Here is a 22721-nt window from a genome sequence, read left to right as displayed (position 1 = left end):
TTTATTAAGGACTAATAAACATTTATAAATGCCAAATGGGAGCCTTATTATAAAGTGTAAAGCATAACACCATTTATTAATCACTAATAAACATTTATAAATGACAAAAGAGAGTTTTGTCGTAAAGTTTAAAACATGTCAACATTTATTAAGGACTAATAAACATTTATAAATGCCAAATGGGAGCCTTATTATAAAGTGTAAAGCATAACACCATTTATTAATCACTAATAAACATTTATAATTGCCAAAAGTGAGTCTTAAATGTATAATGTCACCATTTATAACACTTAGACCTAAATTACAATCAGTGCTTGAAATAACATTTAACTGCTGTCAAAAATGGCAATGTATTGTAAGAGTAACACATGTAACATTAAATGTGTTTTTTAAAACACCAAACAGTCACCCACTCCAAAAAAAGTTCATGCCAGACTGGTTCAAACTGGAAATATTTTTTGTATGTCCTTAAATAAGCGTCCCAGTGGTCCATCAGGGTGTCGCGCTCCAGTTCCTCCTTAAGAAAAGTCAGTTTCTCTCGCTCCTTGTTAAGAAGGGCAGTTGCAGTAGGGGCAGGATTAGAAGAAGAATCTAAAGAACAAACAATTATTAAATTACAACACTAAAATAAGTTATAATCTAAACTTGGGAAACTCAAATAAAATATTGATTAAAAACGGTTACAACTTGAATTTATAAAAAGCCACTTTGTAAAAATTATGTTATATACACATGTGGTGGTTCAGACATTTCTAAAACAAGGCAAATAATTCTTATGTGTACTGCCTTACCAGGGTGTTTAATATAAATTTAATGATGCACATAAACAAAACTAAAAATATACAACTAAGTGATATCAATCGTTTGGAATAACCAATAGTAATAGAGCTATTCACATGTTATGTGACGTTAGTTAGCCACTGTAGCTAGCAGCCAAATGGCTCGGTAGCTAGCTAGCTAGCATTATACTCACCTTCATGTCTAACTGCTGACGTCGTTGGCTTAGTGCAATCTAGATCATCCAGTCTCTGCTTTTTGTATCTCTTCGAACGTGTGCTAACTGTGTAAGTCGCAGACGCACACAAATTTTTATCTTCTGCTCCATCCATGGTGCAGCAACTTGAACGAGCGCCTTCAGTGTGTCTGTTCGTGCCCCTTTGGCTTGACCTTCCAGAGCGCTCCACTGCCTGTCGCGCTCTGAGAGGAGGGGCTTTCCTTAATAAAGTTAACTGTGATTGGATGGTTGTATAAGCTCCTCTGCGTTTAAATTAAATTTGTTTTCCCTCCCTTTGGCAGCAGAATATATTTTTTTAGCATGAATCCAGCGGGTTAGATCTACATAACAAAGTCGGAGATACATTATAACAGGTGAGACAATCCTCTCTTTTGCGTGGGACTATTTTTGATTATAGGGTTTGTTTTATATAGCATGTGAAGTTCTTTAACTCTGAACCGATTTGCACTAGACTCCCATAGAGTATTTTACGGTGTTTCGAGGTGATAATAAAATAAATTACTCATTTTTTTCCACCAGAATGTCTTTGGGAATGAGATTGCGCGCCAGAATAGAAGGAAAACAAACTAAATATAAGGCACTAAGGCTCATTAAATGGCTGCAGAAGAAACACCTGCTAAAAAAGAAGCTTAGATGTCCTGTTTGTCACCATAAGATGAAAATGATTTCCGTGGTGAAGAAAGACCAATATATGTGGTATGTATAATGCATGATAATGTAGTGCATGTAGTAAATATAACAAAATATTTCAGTTATCAATGCAAGAGGGAGCATTAACCTCTTTTCATTATTATTTTCTTCATACTTAATTTTGTGATTATCTTTTCAATTAATGCTCTTGTTTAAGGGTCCATTTCTTTACTTAACTCATTGATATGTTCTCAGGTGCTGCAAAAGAGCAAGTCATAGGAGAGTTTCCAAAACAATTAGAACTGGCTCCCTCTTTGAGAAATCAAAAACATCTCTTTTCAGTTGGATGAAGTTCATTTACAGGTATATGTAGATGTAGACATTAATAACAATGCACCTTTCATAATTGAACACCAATACGAGACTTGTGAAATAAAATTAGGGCCTCAGTAAGTAATAATTGCCTCAATTTCTATCACAGATTTTCACAAGGGCTCAGGCTCAGACAAATAGATATGATCGATGATGAAGTGGCTGGCAGCTCCAGAACACTAAGTAGCATGGCAAGACACATTCGACATGTTTGTATACGTGCAATTAAAAGACACAGAATAAACTATGGACACCGTCTTGGTGGTGACAGAGAATTTGTGGTTATAGATGAAAGCTGTCTCCGTCATCAGCGAAAGGTTGGTAAACTCTCAGACAGGTTTGTTAGAATCAATGCAGATCTGAATGTGTCCTCTAAACATGGAAACCTTTACCATAAGTAAAAAAAATTAGTAGAAGCAACCATCCTTTTGAATGTTTCTTTGTAGATATTTAATTTTATTCTTTTTAATTTTATTCTTTTTGTTTTCAGTATGCACGTGGACGCTTTGGAAATGCATGGAAAAGGAAGAAATGGGTATTTGGAATGATGGGAATTAAAGACAAAAGGCGAAAGCTCGTGTTAAAACTTGTTGAAAAACGATCAAGGCGCCACCTTGTTCCTCTGATCAGACAGCATGCTAAGTTGGGTAGTGCCATTATCAGTGATGAGTGGAGAGCCTACAAGAATGTTTTGACAAACATAGGGTACAGACATTACACTGTAAATCACAGCAGGTGGTTTGTAGATCCTCAATCTGGCAGTCATACACAGCATATCGAAAGGGCTTGGATGACCATCAAAGGACATGTCCGTAGACTAAGAGGAAATCGCACTGAGAAGTTGCTGGAGGAACACCTGATGGTTCTTGAGTGGTCATCTTGGCTTGGTTCGCGACACCCTGATGGACCACTGGGACGCTTATTTAAGGACATACAAAAAATATTTCCAGTTTGAACCAGTCTGGCATGAACTTTTTTTGGAGTGGGTGACTGTTTGGTGTTTTAAAAAACACATTTAATGTTACATGTGTTACTCTTACAATACATTGCCATTTTTGACAGTAGTTAAATGTTATTTCAAGCACTGATTGTAATTTAGGTCTAAGTGTAAAAAAATCGTGACATTATACATTTAAGACTCACTTTTGGCAATTATAAATGTTTATTAGTGATTAATAAATGGTGTTATGCTTTACACTTTATAATAAGGCTCCCATTTGGCATTTATAAATGTTTATTAGTGATTAATAAATGGTGTTATGCTTTACACTTTACGATAAGGCTCCCATTTGGCATTTATAAATATTTATTATTCATTAATAAATGGTTTTATGCTTTACACTTTACAACAAAGCTCCGATTGATAGTTGTGGATATTTATAATGCATTTCCGAAGTACAATTTTATATGATAAAAAAATATGTTTACAAATGCTGATTGTGCTTACAGGATAGTAACTTAGTCTGAAATGTTTAATATAGCACTTCTAGATGAAATATATAGGTGAACACATTTGGCTCACTATTTGGCAAGAAACCGGTCAGTTTTTTTCCTCTTTCTCACCCTTAACTAATGCATAATAAACCATTAATAATGGTTTATAAAGCATTTACAGATTAATTAATAATATAGCTATAAACTATTTATTAGCATCTATAAGGGGAGCCTTATTGTAAAGTGGTACCAATATAAAAAACTGAAAAAGCTGGGTCAAAATGACCCAGAACCGTGACATTATCAGTGTTTCTCAAACTTTTTACAGTGTGTACCACCTGAGAAAATGTCAAGCTCTCCCAAGTACCAAGCATGAAACTCATAAATCTTACAACAGTATTATTGTAACAGTAGTATTAGTAAATTAGCATCTGCAGCAGGTTGCCCTGCAGTGGAATGAACCCGCCCCCCGACCATACACACACAACACAGACATCACATGGGGATACAAGTCAGAGAACGGTTGCATTACAGAAAGATTTTTTCATACATTGTATACATTGTACCACAGGCAAAGTTGCCTCCATTTTTATAGTTTTTTATTAATATTTTGTACATTTGTGCATTTCAAGGATTCTTCTGTTTTTGGAGTGTATTTGTTATGTATCTGTATTATATTATACAAATTCAAATTCAAATTCAAATTTTATTTGTCACGTACACAGTCATACACAGTACGATATGTAGTGAAATGCTTGGACAACTGCTCGTGACCTAAAGAAAACAAAAAAGGAAAAGGCTATGAATAAGATAGGAAATAAATATGAAAAATTAAAAAGGGTAAATTTAACTAGGAAGGAATAAAATATAAATTAAGGTTAAAAATGAAATAACTGTACAACACAAATTAGAATGAAGGGTAAATTTAACTGGGAGAATAAGATAAAATATATAAATTAAAGTTGAAAATAAAATAACTGTACAACAAAATACACAATATAGAACTATATAAGAATGTATGAAGAAATATAAATAAATATATACACAATAACAGCAGCATATACACAATAACAGCAGCGTGATTTAAGTAATGAAGTGAAAACAAAGTCCAGAAAGTCCAGTGTGTGTGTAAGAACCATATGTGTGGGTCAGTACTGTGTGGTGGTGTGATTGAGAGACTGTATCGCCTGCGGGAAGAAGCTCCTCCTCAGTCTCTCTGTGTTGGTCTTCAGGGAGCGGAATCGCTTTCCTGACCTCAACAGAGAGAACAGTCTGTTGTTGGGATGGCTGAGGTCCTTCACGATCTTCCTGGCCTTGGTCCAGCACCGCCTGCTGTAGATTGAGTGCAGGTCAGGGAGCTCGGAGCGGATGGTGCGCTCAGCTGACCGCACAACCCTCTGTAGAGCTCGTCTGTCCTGCATGGTGCTGTTCCCGAACCAGGTTAAGATGTTTCCCGTCAGGATGCTCTCTATGGTGCACGAGTAAAAGTTCCTGAGCACCTTGGAGGGCAGTTGGAAGTCTCTCAAGCGTCTGAGGTGGTAGAGACGCTGACGGGCCTTTTTCACCACGGTGTTGATGTGACAGGACCATGACAGGTCCTGCGTGATGTGAACTCCGAGGTATTTGAAGCTGTCCACTCTCTCCACTGGGCACTCGTTGATGACGGGGGTCTGGTAGTTCCTCTCCTGCTTAGTGCTGAAGTCCACTATCAGCTCCTTTGTCTTACTGACGTTTAGAAGGAGGTTGTTCCTCTGGCACCAGTTCTCCAGATTCCTAATCTCCTTCAGGTAGGCCGTCTCGTTGTTATCAGAGATCAGGCCCACCACGACGGTGTCGTCAGCAAACTTGATGATGGTGGTGGAGCTGGTAGTGGCCACACAGTCATATGTGTACAAAGAGTACAGCAGGGGGCTCAGAACACACCCCTGGGGGGCTCCAGTGCTGAGAGTGGTGGAGGCTGAGACATGTCCGCCCATCCTTACTGCCTGTGGTCTGCCAGTTAGGAAGTTGGAGATCCACTGACACATAGATGAGCTGAGTCCCAGATGCTCCAGCTTGGTGGTGAGTGTGGAGGGAATTATGGTATTAAATGCAGAGCTGTAGTCTATGAAGAGCATTTTAACATAATTCCCCCTTCTAGTGTCCAAGTGAGTGAGTGATGTGTGGAGGAGATGAGAGATGGCATCGTCTGTGGAACGATTTGGACGGTAAGCAAACTGTAGTGGGTCCAGTGTGTCTGGTAGTGAAGAAATGATGAAGTCTCTGACCAGGCGTTCAAAGCACTTCATCACTACTGAGGTGAGGGCTACAGGGCGATAGTCATTGAGAGAAGCAGGGTGGGGTTTCTTCGGGACAGGAACAATGATGGACTCTTTGAAGCATGTGGGGATCACCGACTGAGATAAAGAGATGTTGAATATCTCAGTGAACACAGGAGCTAGCTGGTATGCGCAGTCTCTGAGGATACGACCTGGGATGCCGTCTGGTCCTGCTGCTTTCCTGGTGTTCACTCTCTTGAAGGCTCTCCTTACTTCATGCTCGGAGATGACGAGCACGTTTCCGGTGCTGGCAGTATCTTCCTGTCTGCAGCCGTTAGCGCCGCTAACACTAGCATTGTTGGAGTCCTTAGCTGCAGCCTCGAAGCGAGCATAGAAAGCGTTCAGCTCGTCTGCCAGAGTCACGGCTGCGTTCGTCATACCGGTTGTTGGTGCTTTATAGTCCGTTATTGTCCTTAGTCCCCGCCACAGGCTCCTAGAGTCACTCTGTTGGAGTTGTGACTCTAGTTTCCTCTCGTAGCGCTGCTTCGCCTCTTTCACCGCCCTCCGCACGTTATATGACGCGGCTTTGTACGGGTCCATGTCCCCCGTCATGAGTCCCGTGTTGTAGGCAGCGGTGCGGGATCTCAGAGCGTCGCGGATGGTTTTATCCACCCACGGCTTCTGGTTGGGAAACGTTGTGATAGTCTTTGTCTCCACGGTATCATCCGCTAGTTTCCCGATGAATCCCACAACCGCTTCTGTAAACACGTTGACATCATCATCGGAGCTGTTTCTGAACATGCCCCAGTCTGCGTCATCGAGTGCGTCCTGTAACGCGGCCACCGATTGATCCGTCCAGCGCGCGACCTTCCTCTGAACCGGAACTTCCTGTTTCAGCCTTTGTTTGTATTTTGGGATGAGGAAGATGGTGGCGTGATCAGATTTGCCAAAAGGAGGGCGGGATTGTGCCTTGTAGCCGTCCTTGACCGTAGTGTAGCAGTGGTCCAGTGTCCTTTCACCCCTGGTGGGGCAGGTGATGTGTTGATAAAAGTTCGGCGCTGCGCGTTTGAGGTTGGCGCTATTAAAGTCCCCCGTCACAATAAGCGCAGCGTCCCGGTGTTGTGTCTGGTGCTGTGTGAGTGCCTCATGCAGCTTGCATAAGGCGGTGACCGTGTCCGCTTGTGGTGGAATATAAACGGCACTTATAATGACCGATGTAAATTCCCGAGGTACATACACATTAAAAGTGAATCTCTGTCCAAAAAATGCACTCAGTTTACTTTTTACTCACTGTGAGCATCATTCATTATTCTCCCAGTAATTAAGGTTAGGATATGTATTTATTCTATTCCAATCCATTCTTCTTTAGCAGCATTTAAATAACCTTTATCAGATTTGATGGTTTTGTTACAGACTTTTCAAAAAAGTCTTTTGCTTTTCTTTCACAAATGTGGGATTAAATTGTTAAAATGTACAAAGCAGTGATGTCATGTTTTGAGACGAGGACCCAGGCACAGAGAGACTTGATGAATTTAAGCTCATGATTTAATAAAGAAATTTGCAGACTTGCACAGAGATGGTAAAATTATGATGACTGATGTTGAGTATTGCAGCATCGACAGCGATCAACTCGAAGGAAAATGACGACGGAGGCAAAAATGTCCTTAATATTTTGGGAACTTTATTCCTCATTAACACGCGGCAAAACTTTTCTCATGGGTGCCATTTTCGTTGTGGTATACTTTTTTTTTTCTTAGGGGCGTGATGACGCAGCATCCGTGCTCTTACAATGAAACAGTGCCTCCTTGTGGTGGCAACTAAAATACTGTCTCTGTTAAACCACAGTAACCATAATGCAGTTAAACACTGTACACAGCAAATCCAGCATGTCCAAATTAACACTGTCAGATTTGATTTCAACACTATTAAAGTGTCTATATGGGTCCACACCAGAGAGTGTTAATTTAACTCTTTTTGGAGAGTTGGTACATTAACTCTGATTTAGTGTTAAACACCAAATCTGTCTGGAGTTGATAATTTAACACTTGGTGTTAAGAGTTTATATATTAACTCTCAAAGAGTATTTTAGTTTAACTACGTAAGAGTTATCTTCTAATTCATTCTAAAAAGCGGGAATTTTACTGTTCTGAACTTCTAGAAATTTCTTTTGGAAATAAACATTTACTAAAAAGATGCAATGGTTTTTGAAAAACATTTATTCTGAACTGTGCACCACAATTTCAAAACATTTTCTGAAAGATGTAACAGTATACATGTTCTCACTTTCATTAGAATTTTGTTTATCAAAAGGTCTGACATGGTAAATGCAAATAACAGCATTCTCAACACTTATTGCTTCAATACAATATGCATGTCCTTCATTCATCCCTTTGTGGAACTTCAACGCACTTCTGCTCTCCCCCATATTCCATCTTCACAAGCATATCCTGTGTGGAGATTGAATAAAAATTAGTTGACACTAATTAACGGCAGAAATAATCCAGTAAACAATTGCAGCACAGTAAAAAAAAAAAAGGAATCCTCTTTGAGCCATTACTTGTGTAAAGTATTTTCCCAAAAGCCAAGGACACAGGCAACAGGTAATACTGATCTAAATGTAAAACCTCAACTTTTTTCATTTTTACCTAAACCGTGTGCACAAAACTCTGGAGGGATCTAAATGCTACCGTAGAATCGAGTCAGGACATCTGCTACTGCTGTTTGCTCGTTTTTTTATTTTTTTTTTTATGGGCGATCGTTTTCAGGCTTCAAGTAGCACCATTATACCAACATTTCACATTCTAGACATTGTTTTAGGTGTATTTGACCAAAAGTTTGACTGAAAATTCACATGCAAGCTTTTTTCAAGGCTGTGGTATTTGCCCGCAAACAATACCTTTCAGCTAGCTAAAACAGAATATTATGCTATCAGCGAGCAACATGGCTAATGCCTTTCACACAGCTTTGTCTCAACTCCAAAGAGCCACAGAAGTAAAAGTTAATAATAATAATTGAAACAATCTTTGGAAAAAATGACTTACCAAGCATGGCAAACAACTCAAATATGTAGAGCAAAATGTTCTGAAACGGCTTCACTTCAGCTTCGATTGGAGCCTATGGTGCTGGGGGCGGAGTCTGTGAATTTACTCTATTGGTGTCATAGCCCCTCTAGGAGTTCAGAGTTAAGAGGTCAAGAGTTAATGTTTCCATTGTAACACCTCCAGATTTGAAATAGAAACACTCATTTTTAACACTCGATTTTAACTACTATCATTTTACACCTCAGAGTTACATTAAAAGAATGTGACTCTACTTAGAGTAAAATTAACTCTACTTTTGCAAGGAGACTATTAACACCAAAAAATTTAACACTTTTGAATTTGCTGTGTACAACATGAGTACACACAATGAATATCTTAACACCCCCTCTTGTACTCAGGTTGCTGGAATCAAAGAAAAGTTGTACAATAAACGATAAACAGTTGTACAATCTCTACCACACTTCCTTTTTTTTTTCTCTCTCTCTTTTTTTTTTCTTTTAAGCACCAAACATAACGTTAGCAAACTTAGCAAGTTTTAGCTTAGAAACAGGTTTGGTCATAACATCTGCAACCATTTCTTCAGTGGTGCAATATAACAGACACATTTTCTCTTCATTTACAATGGACCTTACAAAATGATATTTAATGTCCACATGTTTGCACCTCTGTCGGCTCACAGGGTTTTTAGCCAGGGCAATTGTTCCCTGGTTGTCCTCGTACACTATTGTTTGAGTGTAGCTGTAGTCATCTATACCTTTCAAAAGCTGTTCTAAATATATACACTCTTGCATTGTGGAAGCCAGAGCCATATACTCTGCTTCACAGGTAGAGAGCGCCACAGTGGGCTGTTTCTTGGTCTTCCATGAAACTAAAGAACTGTTGTTACATAGACGTACACAGTAACCAGTAGTGCTGCGTCTGTCGGCAGTGTCACCTGCCCAGTCAGCATCACTGTAGGCCACTAGACCCAAATTTTCATCTGTGTTTCTTCTAAAACACAACTTCTTATCTTTGGACCCTTTGAGATATCTCAACACATGTTTCACAGTTCCCCACTGTTCTTCTGTAGGCTCATGGAAATGTTGCGATAACTTGCTTACCACAAAACTCAGGTCAGGACGGGTACCTGATGCAAGGTATATAAGACTGCCTACAGCCTCTCTATACATCCTCACATCTCTTATCTTAGTAGCACCTTCTGTGTAACACAACTTCTGATCACAGGGAGTTCCTCTGGGTTTACAGTTCTGCATGTTAAACCTCATCAGTATCTTGTTGACATAGGTTTCTTGTGACATTGTTACACATCCATCAGACTGAGTGAAATCAATACCCACAAAATGCTTAAGTCTGCCCAAGTCTTTCATCTTAAATTTGACTGAAAGCATTTCTTTCGCATCCTTCATTACCTTTTCATTGCCAGCAGCAATTATCAGGTCGTCCACCCAGATGATCATAATCACCTTACCATCTTTTGTCTCTTTGGTATAAACACAGTGGTCTGCTGGGTTTTGCCTGAAACTGTTCGCTGTTAGGTATTCATGCAAGATCCTATTCCAGTTACGACCAGATTGTTTTAACCCATACAAGGATTTTTGTAATCTACAGACTAGCCCTTCTCCCTCTTCATAACCTTCTGGCTGATCAATGTAGATTTCATAATCAATGGGAGCGTGTAAATATGCTGTCTTCACATCCATTTGATGGAGTAACAGGCTCTCCTGCGCTGCTTTCTGTAACAAAACTCTTATGCTGGTTAAGTTGGCTGTTGGTGAGAATGTCTCTCCATAATCTATCCCCAACTGTTGGCTGTAACCTTTGGCTACGAACCTTGCCTTGTATCGGTCGTTTCCCTCAATGTCACTCTTAATGGAATAAACCCACTTCCCCCCCCACTGTTTTCTTTCCCTTTGGCAAAGTGGTTAGGGTAAAAGTGTCATTTTCCCGTAACGAGTGAATTTCTTCATCCATGGCTTTGATCCAGTTCTTTGAGTTAGCTGATTCTATGGCTTCCTTAAATGTGTTTGGGACACCACACACTGCCCTGTAGCAGTAGTCTATGGTAGTGTGGATCTCATCGCCGCCACTGTTGGCAGCTACAAAGTCATTTAAATGTCCCGGTTTTCTTCTCTCCCTAAGAGGATACCTTTTGTTGACAAATCCATCACTTGTCACATTTGTCTCTTTTCGTTCACGCTCATCAGGTATACCACTTTGTGGACTTGTGTCTGTCACAATAGGTTCTGGAACCTCATTGTCCTTGTCACCTTTCTCTGAAGGTCTGTTAGCCATAGGCTGTCTTACTCTGCTACAGTCATCATTTAGTTCTCCCTCATCTGTCTGTGTTTGTCTTTCTACATTTACTTTGCTCACAAACTTAACAAGTCTATGTTTCTGAACTTTCTCAGTTTCAGGGTGGTAAACTAAGTAGGCGGGACTGTTCTTATCATAACCTACAAAGAAACCTTGGTCACATTTTGAATCAAGTTTCCCCTTGTCCTGTTTGTATGCATAGCACACAGACCCAAATTTCTGCATTTTTGACAAGTCTGGCTTTTTACCTGTCAGCATTTGGTAGGGTGTTTTCCCTGTTCGCTTATTAAAGCATCTGTTCCGTGTTACAGCAGCAGTTTGAATGGCATAGTTCCATAGGCATTTCGGTAGCTGACTCTCAATTAGCATGCACTTGCCCATCTCGAAAAGAGTACGCCACCCCCTCTCGGCTGTACTGTTCTGATGGGGTGAGTACGGGGCTGATGTCTCATGCTTAATGCCATTTTTCCTTAACAGGGTTTGGAAATCTCTGCATGTGAACTCTGTCCCATTGTCTGATCTAATGCATTTTACGTTGCCATATGGTGCAACATCCGCTAGAAATTTCTCTGCTGCCTGCACTGTATCAGTTTTCGTCTTCAGGAAATATACAAACACTGAGTTTGAATAATCATCAGTGAATGACTGCACATATTTGTACCCATCAATAGATTCAGTGGCTATCGGACCTGCTAAATCTGTGTGTACCATTTGTAAAGGAGCCTTTGCTCTTGTATCCGGATCTCTGTTTCGGGTTTGTGCAAACTTTCCCTGGATACACACTTCACATTCCTTTTCAGGTCTATCGGTTCTCCCCTTAATCTGCATACCGTTAACCACACCTTGCAATCTTACTACATCTTCATAGTTGCAATGACCTAATATCTCATGCCATGCCTGTATGTCATGACAGGTGTTACACTTATCATTACCCTCAACTTCAGTCTGCAAATAGTACAACTTGCCATACACATGAATGTTAAAGTTAGTACCGTCTTTGTGGGTCAACGTGTCCTGCCCTTGTTTAAAGGTGACTGTTGCTCCTAATGCAGTGGCTGACTTTACAGAGAATATGTTCTGGGGGTATGATGGAATAAACAGCGCATCTTTCAGCATTGCTTTGCGTCGCTGGCCTGTATTGTCAATCAGGAACACCTCTGCGTCCCCCCTCTGTTGGGCGACGCCTCTGCACTGGGTACCGTCTGCCAGTTCTACGCTGTGTGACTCCGGTCTGAACGCGTCGTCGAAGCTCTTGAACTTGGCGATGCTGTTAATGATGTGTGAGGTAGCCCCAGTGTCCACCAACAGGCCTTTCTCCTCAATGCTGTACGCTGACTGCTGGACTTTGATGTCTACGCCCTTAATCCTGAAGGCATAATCTGGCGTTTCTGCTTTGGATCCGTTGCCGCTCTCATCTGCGACCTTCCGCGCGCCATCTTGTTTGTCTTTATGTCTACATGTGGTATCACTGTGTGTGCTGCTTTTGCAATGACTGCACCACGTCCTCCGTCTGCACACTTTTGCTCGGTGGCCTTTTAGTCCACACTTGAAACACACAATGTCCACATCGCTCTTGTATCTGCATTGTGCGCTGGATCTCGTGTGCTCACGCCCGGTTCTTCCTCCTGTTTTCATTACGTTGTCGCTACACTCGGATGCGCTTGACTTTTCAGTGTCTTCGAAACTCCGTAGCTTTGTTTTGAACTCAGCAAATGTCATATCGTCTTTATCGTGAGTAACGTGTATTGCAAATGGCTTAAAACTTTCAGGTAGACCTTTTAAAACCATAGCAATCAATAATCCATCACCTAAAGTCTCTCCCGCATTGCGCAGTGCTGTAATGGCGGCCTCTGCTCTGATGACATAGTCTGTGACAGTCTCTTCCCTCTTTTTCTGAAGCGATGATAGCGTGGTGTACAGGTTGATGATTCGGGGCTTCCCCTTTCCAGCGTAGTAGTCCCTCAATATTTCTAATGCTCTTCTCCCATTATCAGGGGCATCTCTCATAATCAGTGAGAGGCTTTTATCGTCCAAAAATTGGATTAACTCAGCGTAAGCGTCAGCGTTCTTCTTACCGTCTGCTGCTACTTCAGCCTCACTGTTCGGTTCCTTCAGAACAGTGGCTTTTAATCCCAACAAGTGCAAATATCCTAGCACCTTAGTTTCCCAAAGTTCATATCTGGTCTCATCTCCGTCAAACATGAGTCGAGGCAGCCTGCTTGCTCCTCGTTGATCCATGTTGCTATTTAGCCGTTAGCCCGCTATCCGTTGTGGCTCCGGATCTTCATGAGAAAAAACTCTTCTTCGAGTCGGCCCTGGGCCCATAACCTGTTGAGTATTGCAGCATCGACAGCGATCAACTCGAAGGAAAATGACGACGGAGGCAAAAATGTCCTTAATATTTTGGGAACTTTATTCCTCATTAACACGCGGCAAAACTTTTCTCATGGGTGCCATTTTCGTTGTGGTATACTTTTTTTTTCTTAGGGGCGTGATGACGCAGCATCCGTGCTCTTACAATGAAACAGTGCCTCCTTGTGGTGGCAACTAAAATACTGTCTCTGTTAAACCACAGTAACCATAATGCAGTTAAACACTGTACAACATGAGTACACACAATGAATATCTTAACAACTGATAACGGAGACGACGACAACAGACGACGAGGACAGGGAGGAACAGGAGTTTAAATGCACCAAGGAGACATTCAGAGAAAACTCAGGGCAACTGGAGACATTTAAGGATGCAGGGACTGACGGAGACGGGGAAGACGTCTCACCCCCAAAGCTCTGATCCTAGAATCACCCCTGGCGCTCACCCCAAACCGGTAGAGGCAGATGGCCTCGCCCCTCCTTAAACAGCTTTCTTTCTGTTTAAAGGGAGTTTTTTTTCCTACTGTCAGCAAAATGCTTGCTCATAGGTGCTCATCTGATTGTTGGGGTTTCTCTGAATTATTGCGACCCATGATCGGATAGATGGGTCGCAAAGGGTAAAAAAAATCGGATTTGATGCGCTTTCGCCTGCAGTGTGAACGTAGCCTTAGTTTTTCCAAGTTAAGACAACTCAAATAAATTGAGTTGATCAGCATTTTTGCATGAAAAAAGTACTGGTAACTTATTTAAATCTAGTTCTAATAACAAATTGATAAAAACTGAGTTCAGTCTACTTAATATTTATAATTAAAAAGAATAATAAATTTTACAGTGTACTTAGTGTTTGTGATGACAGATAATGAGTCTTTCATATCCCTGGGGAGGAATTTGGGCTAACTTTTCTTTGCTGAAGGTTTGCAGATTTAGCCACACTGGAGGGTTTTTGAGCATGAATGCCATAAATGGACTGTTTAGTCACGCCAAAGCATCTTAACTGGAGTTAAGTCTTTCACACACTTGCTGGTGACTTTTGAATCATTGCCTTGCCTTCATATCCCAAGTGCACTTGCACTTTAATCCATGAACTGAGCCATACATTAGCCACACAGGTCCTAAAGCAGCAAATCAGCCCCAGACAATCACACCACTACTGTTATACAGAAATGCTGAAATTATGAGCAAGGCTATCAAAAACAGTGGAAACTATACTTTCATGTTTCGCACGTTACACAGCGAAGCCACTTTCACAGAGCAATTAGTCAGCTGATGTGTAAATGTATCTGTTTTCTTTACACCTAAATAGACTGCAACTGCAGTTCTCAATTCCACCTAACATATTAAACATCTTTTACTATATGTTCAATAAATTTTCCTTTAACAAATTACTCACAACATAACAACATAAATGTACTCTCTAAAGTGTTGGATGTCATAAAACTGACCAGGCTCACATTTTAATTCTAATCCTGTTCTGCAGTGCTTTGCGAGTTTTTATTCGCAGCTTTGCTTTCAGCTGTGTTTGCATCACTTGTGCTAGAGTTTACGGTTTCCATCTTTCTGGTAATTTTAGCACTACTTTGTTCTGCTGCCTGTCACCCACTGCAGTAATGTCCAGTGCAGGGTTGTCATTCACTGTCTTCTTTTTTTATTAGTCACTGTGCGACAGTGTTCCAGACAAAGCTTACTTAAAAGTGCAATGATAGATTCAATAAATAAAGTAAATTTACAGTTATGCGACTTAATGTAAATTGCTACTTTCCATCTGTGTCATTTGTGTTATACTTCAAGACACCACGTAGAATAAGGCAGCATAGAGTGATCAGAAAGCCTCTAACAAAAGAAAACTTGGCCAATTGCTTTATTTTATAGTAGCTAAAAGTTTGAGCAGGACTGTTTTTCTTGGCTGCTGATCTTGATAATTAGGAATACACAACTGCCAAGTTATGAATTCAAAAAGATGACTGATTAACATTCCTCATAAACAACTTATTAATTTCCTTTCAGGCAAAATCCTTTCAATGTCCTAACAGTTCATAAGGAGTATGTGTGAAATATTTATAAGATGGGGTAAGTGGGCAATTTGTGCCAAACTAATGACAAGAGCACTAATTACTTAAGTTGAAATGGGATTAGACAGGTTTTTTTTGACTGGAATAACTACCCACATCAGCCATTCACTGCTGACAAGAACCCAGGCTGTTGTGACACACAGCACTAATAAAAGTGTGCCATTTAATTACGGCTCAGGTTTTTTCTCATAATAAAGCAATGCATTTTCAAGACTACGCTTGATGTTTCAGGAGATTTGTATTTACACCCCCAGATGTAATTAATAAGACAAAATATTGCCGGCCGCTGGAATTTGAATGGCAGTGCTGGCAAACACACAAAGCTGTTAATAAACAATATGGAAATGGGATTTCCTGACCACCTCTGGAGGTTTCGACTATTCCAATGTGCTTGTGCACTGAATACAAACGAATTCAACCTTTTGAAAGTGGCGCAGGGAACAGTTCAAAATCCTTGTTAATAGTTCGACATTTATTTCAGTCCCCCAGCAGTGGGATAATGCTCAGAACCACAGTAGGCGACAGCATCCGCCCCCTGAATCCACCCCATACAGCTGAAACAGAAGGTTATTGCTGATACGGCTAGGCTATGAGGGCTTTTATCAGACAGCAAAAAACAATTAAGGGTGTCAATAATGAGAGAATAAGAGGGGTCTTTTGTAGACAGCCTTTTGTGCCCGAGGCCCCTCTGGCATGAAAAGACCTAGACACACTATTGGACCTCCCCCTCGCTGGTGTCCCTATGTAGTCATTAGCTACTGATAAGCCAAGGGAGGAGGCACAAAAGATTGAACACAGGATCCAATTTGGGAGGAAAAAAAGATGAGATGGCAGATGCTGTGCGCTTTACATTTATGGTGTATATGTTGCTCTCATTGGAAAGATTTCTAATCGAGATCAAAATATATTATACTGCCTTTTATTGTAGGATTTTTCATTTCATTTTCATCACCCGAACACAAAATGTAGTTATAACATGACTGCTGTTCATGGTCTTCCCAGATAAATATTCAGCCCAGGATTTTTCCTCACTGTCCTCCTTCTGACTGTGATTGACACCTGCATCCGTCATGGCTTGGGAAGCAGCCAGCTACGCTTGTGCTATGGGTCTGCATGGCCGATCATGGGGGTCCCACCCTCGGACCCTGGCTGCTGGAGCCTGACGGGGAATCGCTTGCCCCCGATGACACGTTTAGGAAGTAGTGCTGGCTGGTAATTGTCCTGTGCCAGCAGGGAAGACAGAGGAATACAGGCCCAAGACAAAGGGAGGAGAGGATGAGCGTGAGGGATGAGGCCTCCAAATCTTTCATGGGAAAGGACGTGTCTAGACATCACTGCTTCAGAGTGCTTTTCAGTATGACATTGAGTAACTGTTGCCACCCCCCACCTTTTGGTGGCATTAGGATGGGAACGTTGGTTTGTATTTGAGGCAGAGGTGGCGAGTACAGATTCAGAGATCCACAATAGAACTGGTGCTCACCCTTGCTGATACGACTCAATGGCAGACATGTGATACAGCAGGGTCACATGTGATACTGCACACTCATTTCTATTAAATATGATATTAGATTTATGTTGCATGCAGGCGGATAATAAATTGTACATTTAAAGAGCTTTCATTTAAAATAGTCCAAACCAAGAGTTGATTCTTAGCCACACTGAAGGCTTCTGACCTGAGATAACAGTAGGTGCATAAGTGTGTATAGTCAAAGTTGAGGGGTTTATTTTGTTTGTTTTCATTTTATGTAATTTATTTTAATGAGATGGATTTTGTGAGACTGCATCCGTTCCTTTAAATTTGCAAGACAGACATTATCATGCTCAGGGTGTTATGGCCATAATGTATATTTTTCAAGATAGAACAATGGCATAGTTGGTGGATCAGCTGTATTTTTGATAATGTTTGGTGGTTGCATAACAACAACAACAACAACAACAACAACAATAATAATAATAATAATAATAAGAGACATTTTGCTTTCTTTTCATCACTCGTTGTTGTTTTTTGAGCATCTTACAATTTGCTCCTGTCCTGTAACTGTTTCTGAAATTTAAGTCATAAATGTGTAACGAGGTCACCATCCATTTATGAATGATTTATGCAAATGTACAACTTAATTAGAATCACAGAATATTACGAAAAATGTCTGAGTTCTTTACACTAAATTTATTATTTTAATTCAAGCTGTGTGGATGAGGTGGCTAATTTATACCTTACATATATTTGTTATAAAATTATACTGTTACACATTAACAGTGACAGCTGTGACTACTCTTTGCTCCTATACTTTGAATTTAAGAGTCAAACAAGACAAATATAGACGGGAAAATTTAATGTACCTCTACATACACAAATATATATGGAGTTATAAATGGGAACATCTGCAGTACAAAGCTGGGGTGATCTATGCCCAGATCCCATCAACATTGCATATTAACATGTGCTAGTGCTCTGTACATGCATGTGTAGGGCAGGAGGGGGATGGGGACAGAGAGAGGTCAGTGGGTCAAGGCTTTAAGCAGGTTGTATTTTGAACTACTTACTGGTTCTTTAATAAACCTTTGACACCCCTCACTCCCATGGGGCCATATATCCCTAAACAACTGTGCTGCCCTGCTGCCACCCACAGTGGTGAGCTACAGGAGGGAAACAGAGCTGCACATTTAGCCTTCTAACAGACGCATACAACCAGTGTTTATTTCTTCTTAGTTGATGTTTTTTCAAAAGACTTTGTGGGTGCTGTGAATGTATGTTGCTGTGGTAATGACCACTTCATGTTGCATCTGCTGATGCACTGATCAATTCAGAACTCCCGCCATCTTCAAAGACTTTGCAACAAGTAAAAGCATAGGATCACAGTCACTGCGCTACAGATATATGGAATGAATATATAGGTATGTTAGAGGTATATAGAGAAATTCTTTATCATATTATGGTCATTTAATAGGATATTCCAGATAATGACTCCAGGGTGTACACCATCTCTCACTCTACGGTAGCTGGGACAGGTTCCAGCCCTGCGAATCTGACAAAGAAGAGAATAGATGCATAATAATAATAATAGGGCCAGGGCTTTTCTGTGTGGAGTTGACGTGTTCTTCTTGTACTTGTGTTGGTTGGTTTCCTCCTGCAATCCAAAGATATTCAATTCAATTCAATTCAATTTTATTTATATAGCGCCAAATCACAACAACAGCTGTTTATATTGTGAGGTAGACCCTACAATAATACATACAGAGAAAAAACCCAACAATCATATGCCCCCCTATGAGCAGCACTTTGGTGACAGTGGGAAGGAAAAACTCCCTTTTAACAGGAAGAAACCTCCGGCAGAACCAGGCTCAGGGAGGGGCGGGGCCATCTGCTGTGATTGGTTGGGGTGAGAGAAGGAAGACAGGATAAAGACATGCTGTGGAAGAGAGACAGAGGTTAATAACAGATATGATTCAATGCAGAGAGGTCTGTTAACACATAGTGAGTGAGAAAGGTGACTGGAAAGGAAAAACTCAACGCATCATGGGAATAGCCGGCAGCCTACATCTATTGCAGCATAACTAAGGGAGGATTCAGGGTCACCTGGTCCAGCCCTAACTATATGCTTTAGCAAAAAGGAAAGTTTGAAACCTAATCTTGAAAGTAGAGATAGTGTCTGTCTCCTGAATCCAAACTGGAAGCTGGTTCCACAGAAGAGGGGCCTGAAAACTGAAGGCTCTGCCTCCCATTCTACTTTTAAATACTCTAGGAACAACAAGTAGGCCTGCAGAGCGAGAGCGAAGTGCTCTAATAGGGTGATATGGTACTACAAGGTCATTAAGATAAGATGGGGCCTGATTATTTAAGACCTTGTATGTGAGGAGCAGGATTTTGAATTCTGGATTTAACAGGAAGCCAATGAAGGGAAGCCAAAACAGGAGCAATCTGCTCTCTCTTTCTGGTCCTTGTCAGGACTCTTGCTGCAGCATTTTGGATTAGCTGAAGGCTTTTGAGTGAGTTTTTAGGACTTCCTGATAATAATGAATTACAGTCGTCCAGCCTGGAAGTAATAAATGCATGAACTAGTTTTTCAGCGTCACTCTGAGACAGGATATTTCTAACTTTAGAGATGTTGCACAAATGGAAGAAAGCAGTCTTACATATTTGTTTAATATGTGCGTTGAAGGACATGTCCTGGTCAAAAATGACTCCAAGGTTCCTCACAGCGTTACTGGAGGCCAAGGTAATGCCATCCAGGGTAAGAATCTGCTTAGATACCATATTTCTAAGATTTTCAGGGCCGAGTACAATAACCTCAGTTTTATCTGAATTAAGAAGCAGAAAGTTAGCGGCCATCCAGGTCTTTATGTCTTTAAGACATTCCTGCAGTTTAACTCATTGGTGTGTGTTATCTGGCTTCATGGACAGATAGAGCTGGGTGTCATCTGCATAGCAGTGTAAATGTATGCTATGTCTTCTAATGATGCTGCCTAAGGGAAGCATGTATAATGTAAACAGAATTGGTCCTAGCACTGAACCCTGTGGAACTCCATAATTAACCTCAGTGTGTGAAGAGGACTCTCCATTTACATGCACAAACTGGAGTCTATTAGATAGATATGATACAAACCACTGGAGCACAGTACCTGTATTACCTACAGCATGTTCTAATCGCTCTAATGTCAGAGGCCATAAGAAGATCATTTGTAACCTTCACTAAAGCTGTTTCTGTGCTGTGATGAGCTCTGAAACCTGACTGAAACTCTTCAAATAAACCATTCCTCTGCAGATGATCTGTTAGCTGTTTGACAACTACTCTTTCAAGGATGTTTGATATGAAAGGAAGGTTGGAGATTGGCCTTTAATTAGCTAAGACTGCTGGGTCTAGAGATGCTTTTTGAGTAAAGGTTTAACTACAGCCAGCTTGAAGGCCTGTGGTACATAGCTGATTATTAGAGATAGGTTGATCATATTTAAGATCGAAGCATTAATTAACCCTTTAAAGCCGGTCAGAGCGGGCACACTCTGTTTTGCGTAACTATTTTTAAATCCTGGTAGAAGTGCAACAACGTAAGTTAGCGCAATAATTTTTTTTACATATGAAACCAGAGGAGTTGTACATCTGATGCCATCAGCTTGTCCTAGGTCACAGTTTCCTTCCACATATAGCTTTGCAAAAATTGCATAAAAACCACTTGCAGCAATAAAAACACAATATTCCAGAAACACGCTTTACTGATCTGATCAGCTGTTTGTAACACTTCCTATGTTGGAATAGATCATCAGCGCAAACTATGTCCGCCATTACCTGCCCGAAACCGGAAGTGACGTCATTTTCTCGGAAATGTATTTTTTTTTACCTTCAGGGCCCCATCAGCCTATACTGGTGTTTTTAAAAGTTGTGTTTGACTTTTATGACTGTATTGTTTCTGGGATGCTTAGAAGTCATATTGCACTGCTGGAAATAGTTTATTTTGATGTATATGCTGTTTTTTTGCAAATTTGCATTATGATATTTAGGTTCGTTTTTCCTGTAGTAAATAAAAATTGGTGTATTTCAAAAATAAAACTATGACGACACTCAAAATTTATTTCCTGTGGTGGGAAACTATTTTGTGCAACTTTTTTGTATTTACAGTTTTGAGGCATAAGCCTCTTAAATTTCTCTAACAGAAATATATGTTAAAAAAAACAAAACTGATCAATTTTTTTGTAGTTTATTGCACCTTTTTGCAATTTATGTAATTACTATGCACTTAATGCATTAAAATTTGGGCTATAATGGTTGTACTGATGTATAGCAACTTGGAATGCTCCCAAAAATGGCACTACAGCATGTAAAAATATAATATAAGCTCTGGCGGACTTGGTTCTATAGTAGGTCTTAAAGGGTTAATGGCAGGACTTCTTTGAGCAGTTTTGTAGGAATGGGGTCTAAAAGACACATTGATGGTTTGGAGGAAGGAATTATTGAAGTTAACTCAGAAAGATCAATTGGAGAAAAAGAGTCTACATGAATATCAATGGTACTGAAAGTAGCTGTAGATAATATTACATCTGTGGGATGATTACTGGTAATTTTTTCTCTAATGATTAAAATTTTATTTGTAAAGAAGTTCATGAAGTCATTACAGATATGCACTGTTACTTTCATTGTTGATTCTACAAACCTGCAGGTGTGAATATGACTGTATCTCTATGTTAGCCCTGCAATAAAATGCTAGCCTGCATAGTGGTAATAATAAGAATATCTTACAGTGCATGTTAATGAACATAAATGTAAAAAAAATTACATGAATGTAAACATACCAGATTATAGCCAAGGGCTAATTTCCATCTGTATGCAAATGCAAATGTCCTAAATGCAAAATTGGACTTCTTTGGCAGGTATCCCTCATAATAAACTATACTTGCTGATGAGCATTTGCTCCTTTTCCTGTTTCCATTTGTGTGTCCTATTGATGTTGTGACAGAGGGTGGTAATGAGTGTGTGTTGCCCTAGGACCAAATGCAGATGGAGCACCTCCTCCTTATTTAAATGTCTAAGTATTTTTTAGGTAGCTTTTCACCGTTGGCACAGTGTGTTTTCAAACTGTCATTTTTGGCTCTGTGACCCTCTGATGTGTGCCAGGTCAGGGGTTTAGCCTGGAACTATGCCCCCCTTCTTCACTTTTGGTGTCGCATTTCCCCCTCAGTCACAACGCAATAACACCCTTTAAAATAATATAATTAAGTGTCAATGAGTGTGAGGAAAAGGTGGGGGAGGAGTGGCATTAGGTGAGGTTGTGCTCCAATTAACTGGAGGCAAGAAATAATGGATATATATAGGAGCTGTATCACACGTGTGCCACAAACATGTGTGACATATAAACTCGCTTGCAAACAGCAGCACATGAAAAATGCTTTTAAACCATTCTGAAAATTATGGTTGGTGACAATTATTTTCTGAGAGATGTGCATTAGCATTGTCCAGCATTCTTAAATGCAGGCTCAGATCTGTGTAACTGTCCATTTCCAGACTGTTACAGTTGCATTTTAGTCTTTTGTCAGGCACAAAATCACAAACTGTCTGTGGTGCTTGTCGGACAGGTAAGACCGAAACTGACTGTGATTTACTGACATTAAAAGGAGACATGAGCAGTTCACTTGTAGAACAAATGTATAAAACTTGTTAACCATCACACGAGGAAAACAAAAACAATGCTGTGTTAATTTAGTGCGTTTCTTGTTACATTTAAGGTTT

General features: G+C 40.3%; 1 protein-coding gene across 1 annotated transcript; it reads left to right on the top strand.

The window, feature by feature from the left end:
• The first annotated feature begins 1302 nt into the window (after positions 1 to 1302).
• LOC146556120 (uncharacterized) lies at positions 1303 to 3132 on the top strand. Its single transcript, XM_085249417.1, has 5 exons — positions 1303 to 1368; positions 1535 to 1711; positions 1901 to 2008; positions 2127 to 2334; positions 2508 to 3132. The coding sequence occupies exons 2-5, from the start codon at positions 1536 to 1538 to the stop codon at positions 2970 to 2972; spliced, it is 957 nt and encodes a 318-aa protein (XP_085105543.1). The 5' UTR covers positions 1303 to 1368; position 1535; the 3' UTR covers positions 2973 to 3132.
• Positions 3133 to 22721: the final 19589 nt, after the last annotated feature.

This window comes from Mchenga conophoros, linkage group LG16, assembly GCF_057382185.1.
Source record: "Mchenga conophoros isolate Kocher_MC1m ecotype Shallow Benthic linkage group LG16, M_conophoros_male_GT1.1, whole genome shotgun sequence".
Lineage (NCBI taxonomy): Eukaryota > Metazoa > Chordata > Actinopteri > Cichliformes > Cichlidae > Mchenga > Mchenga conophoros.
This window is presented reverse-complemented; position numbering and strand designations above follow the sequence as displayed.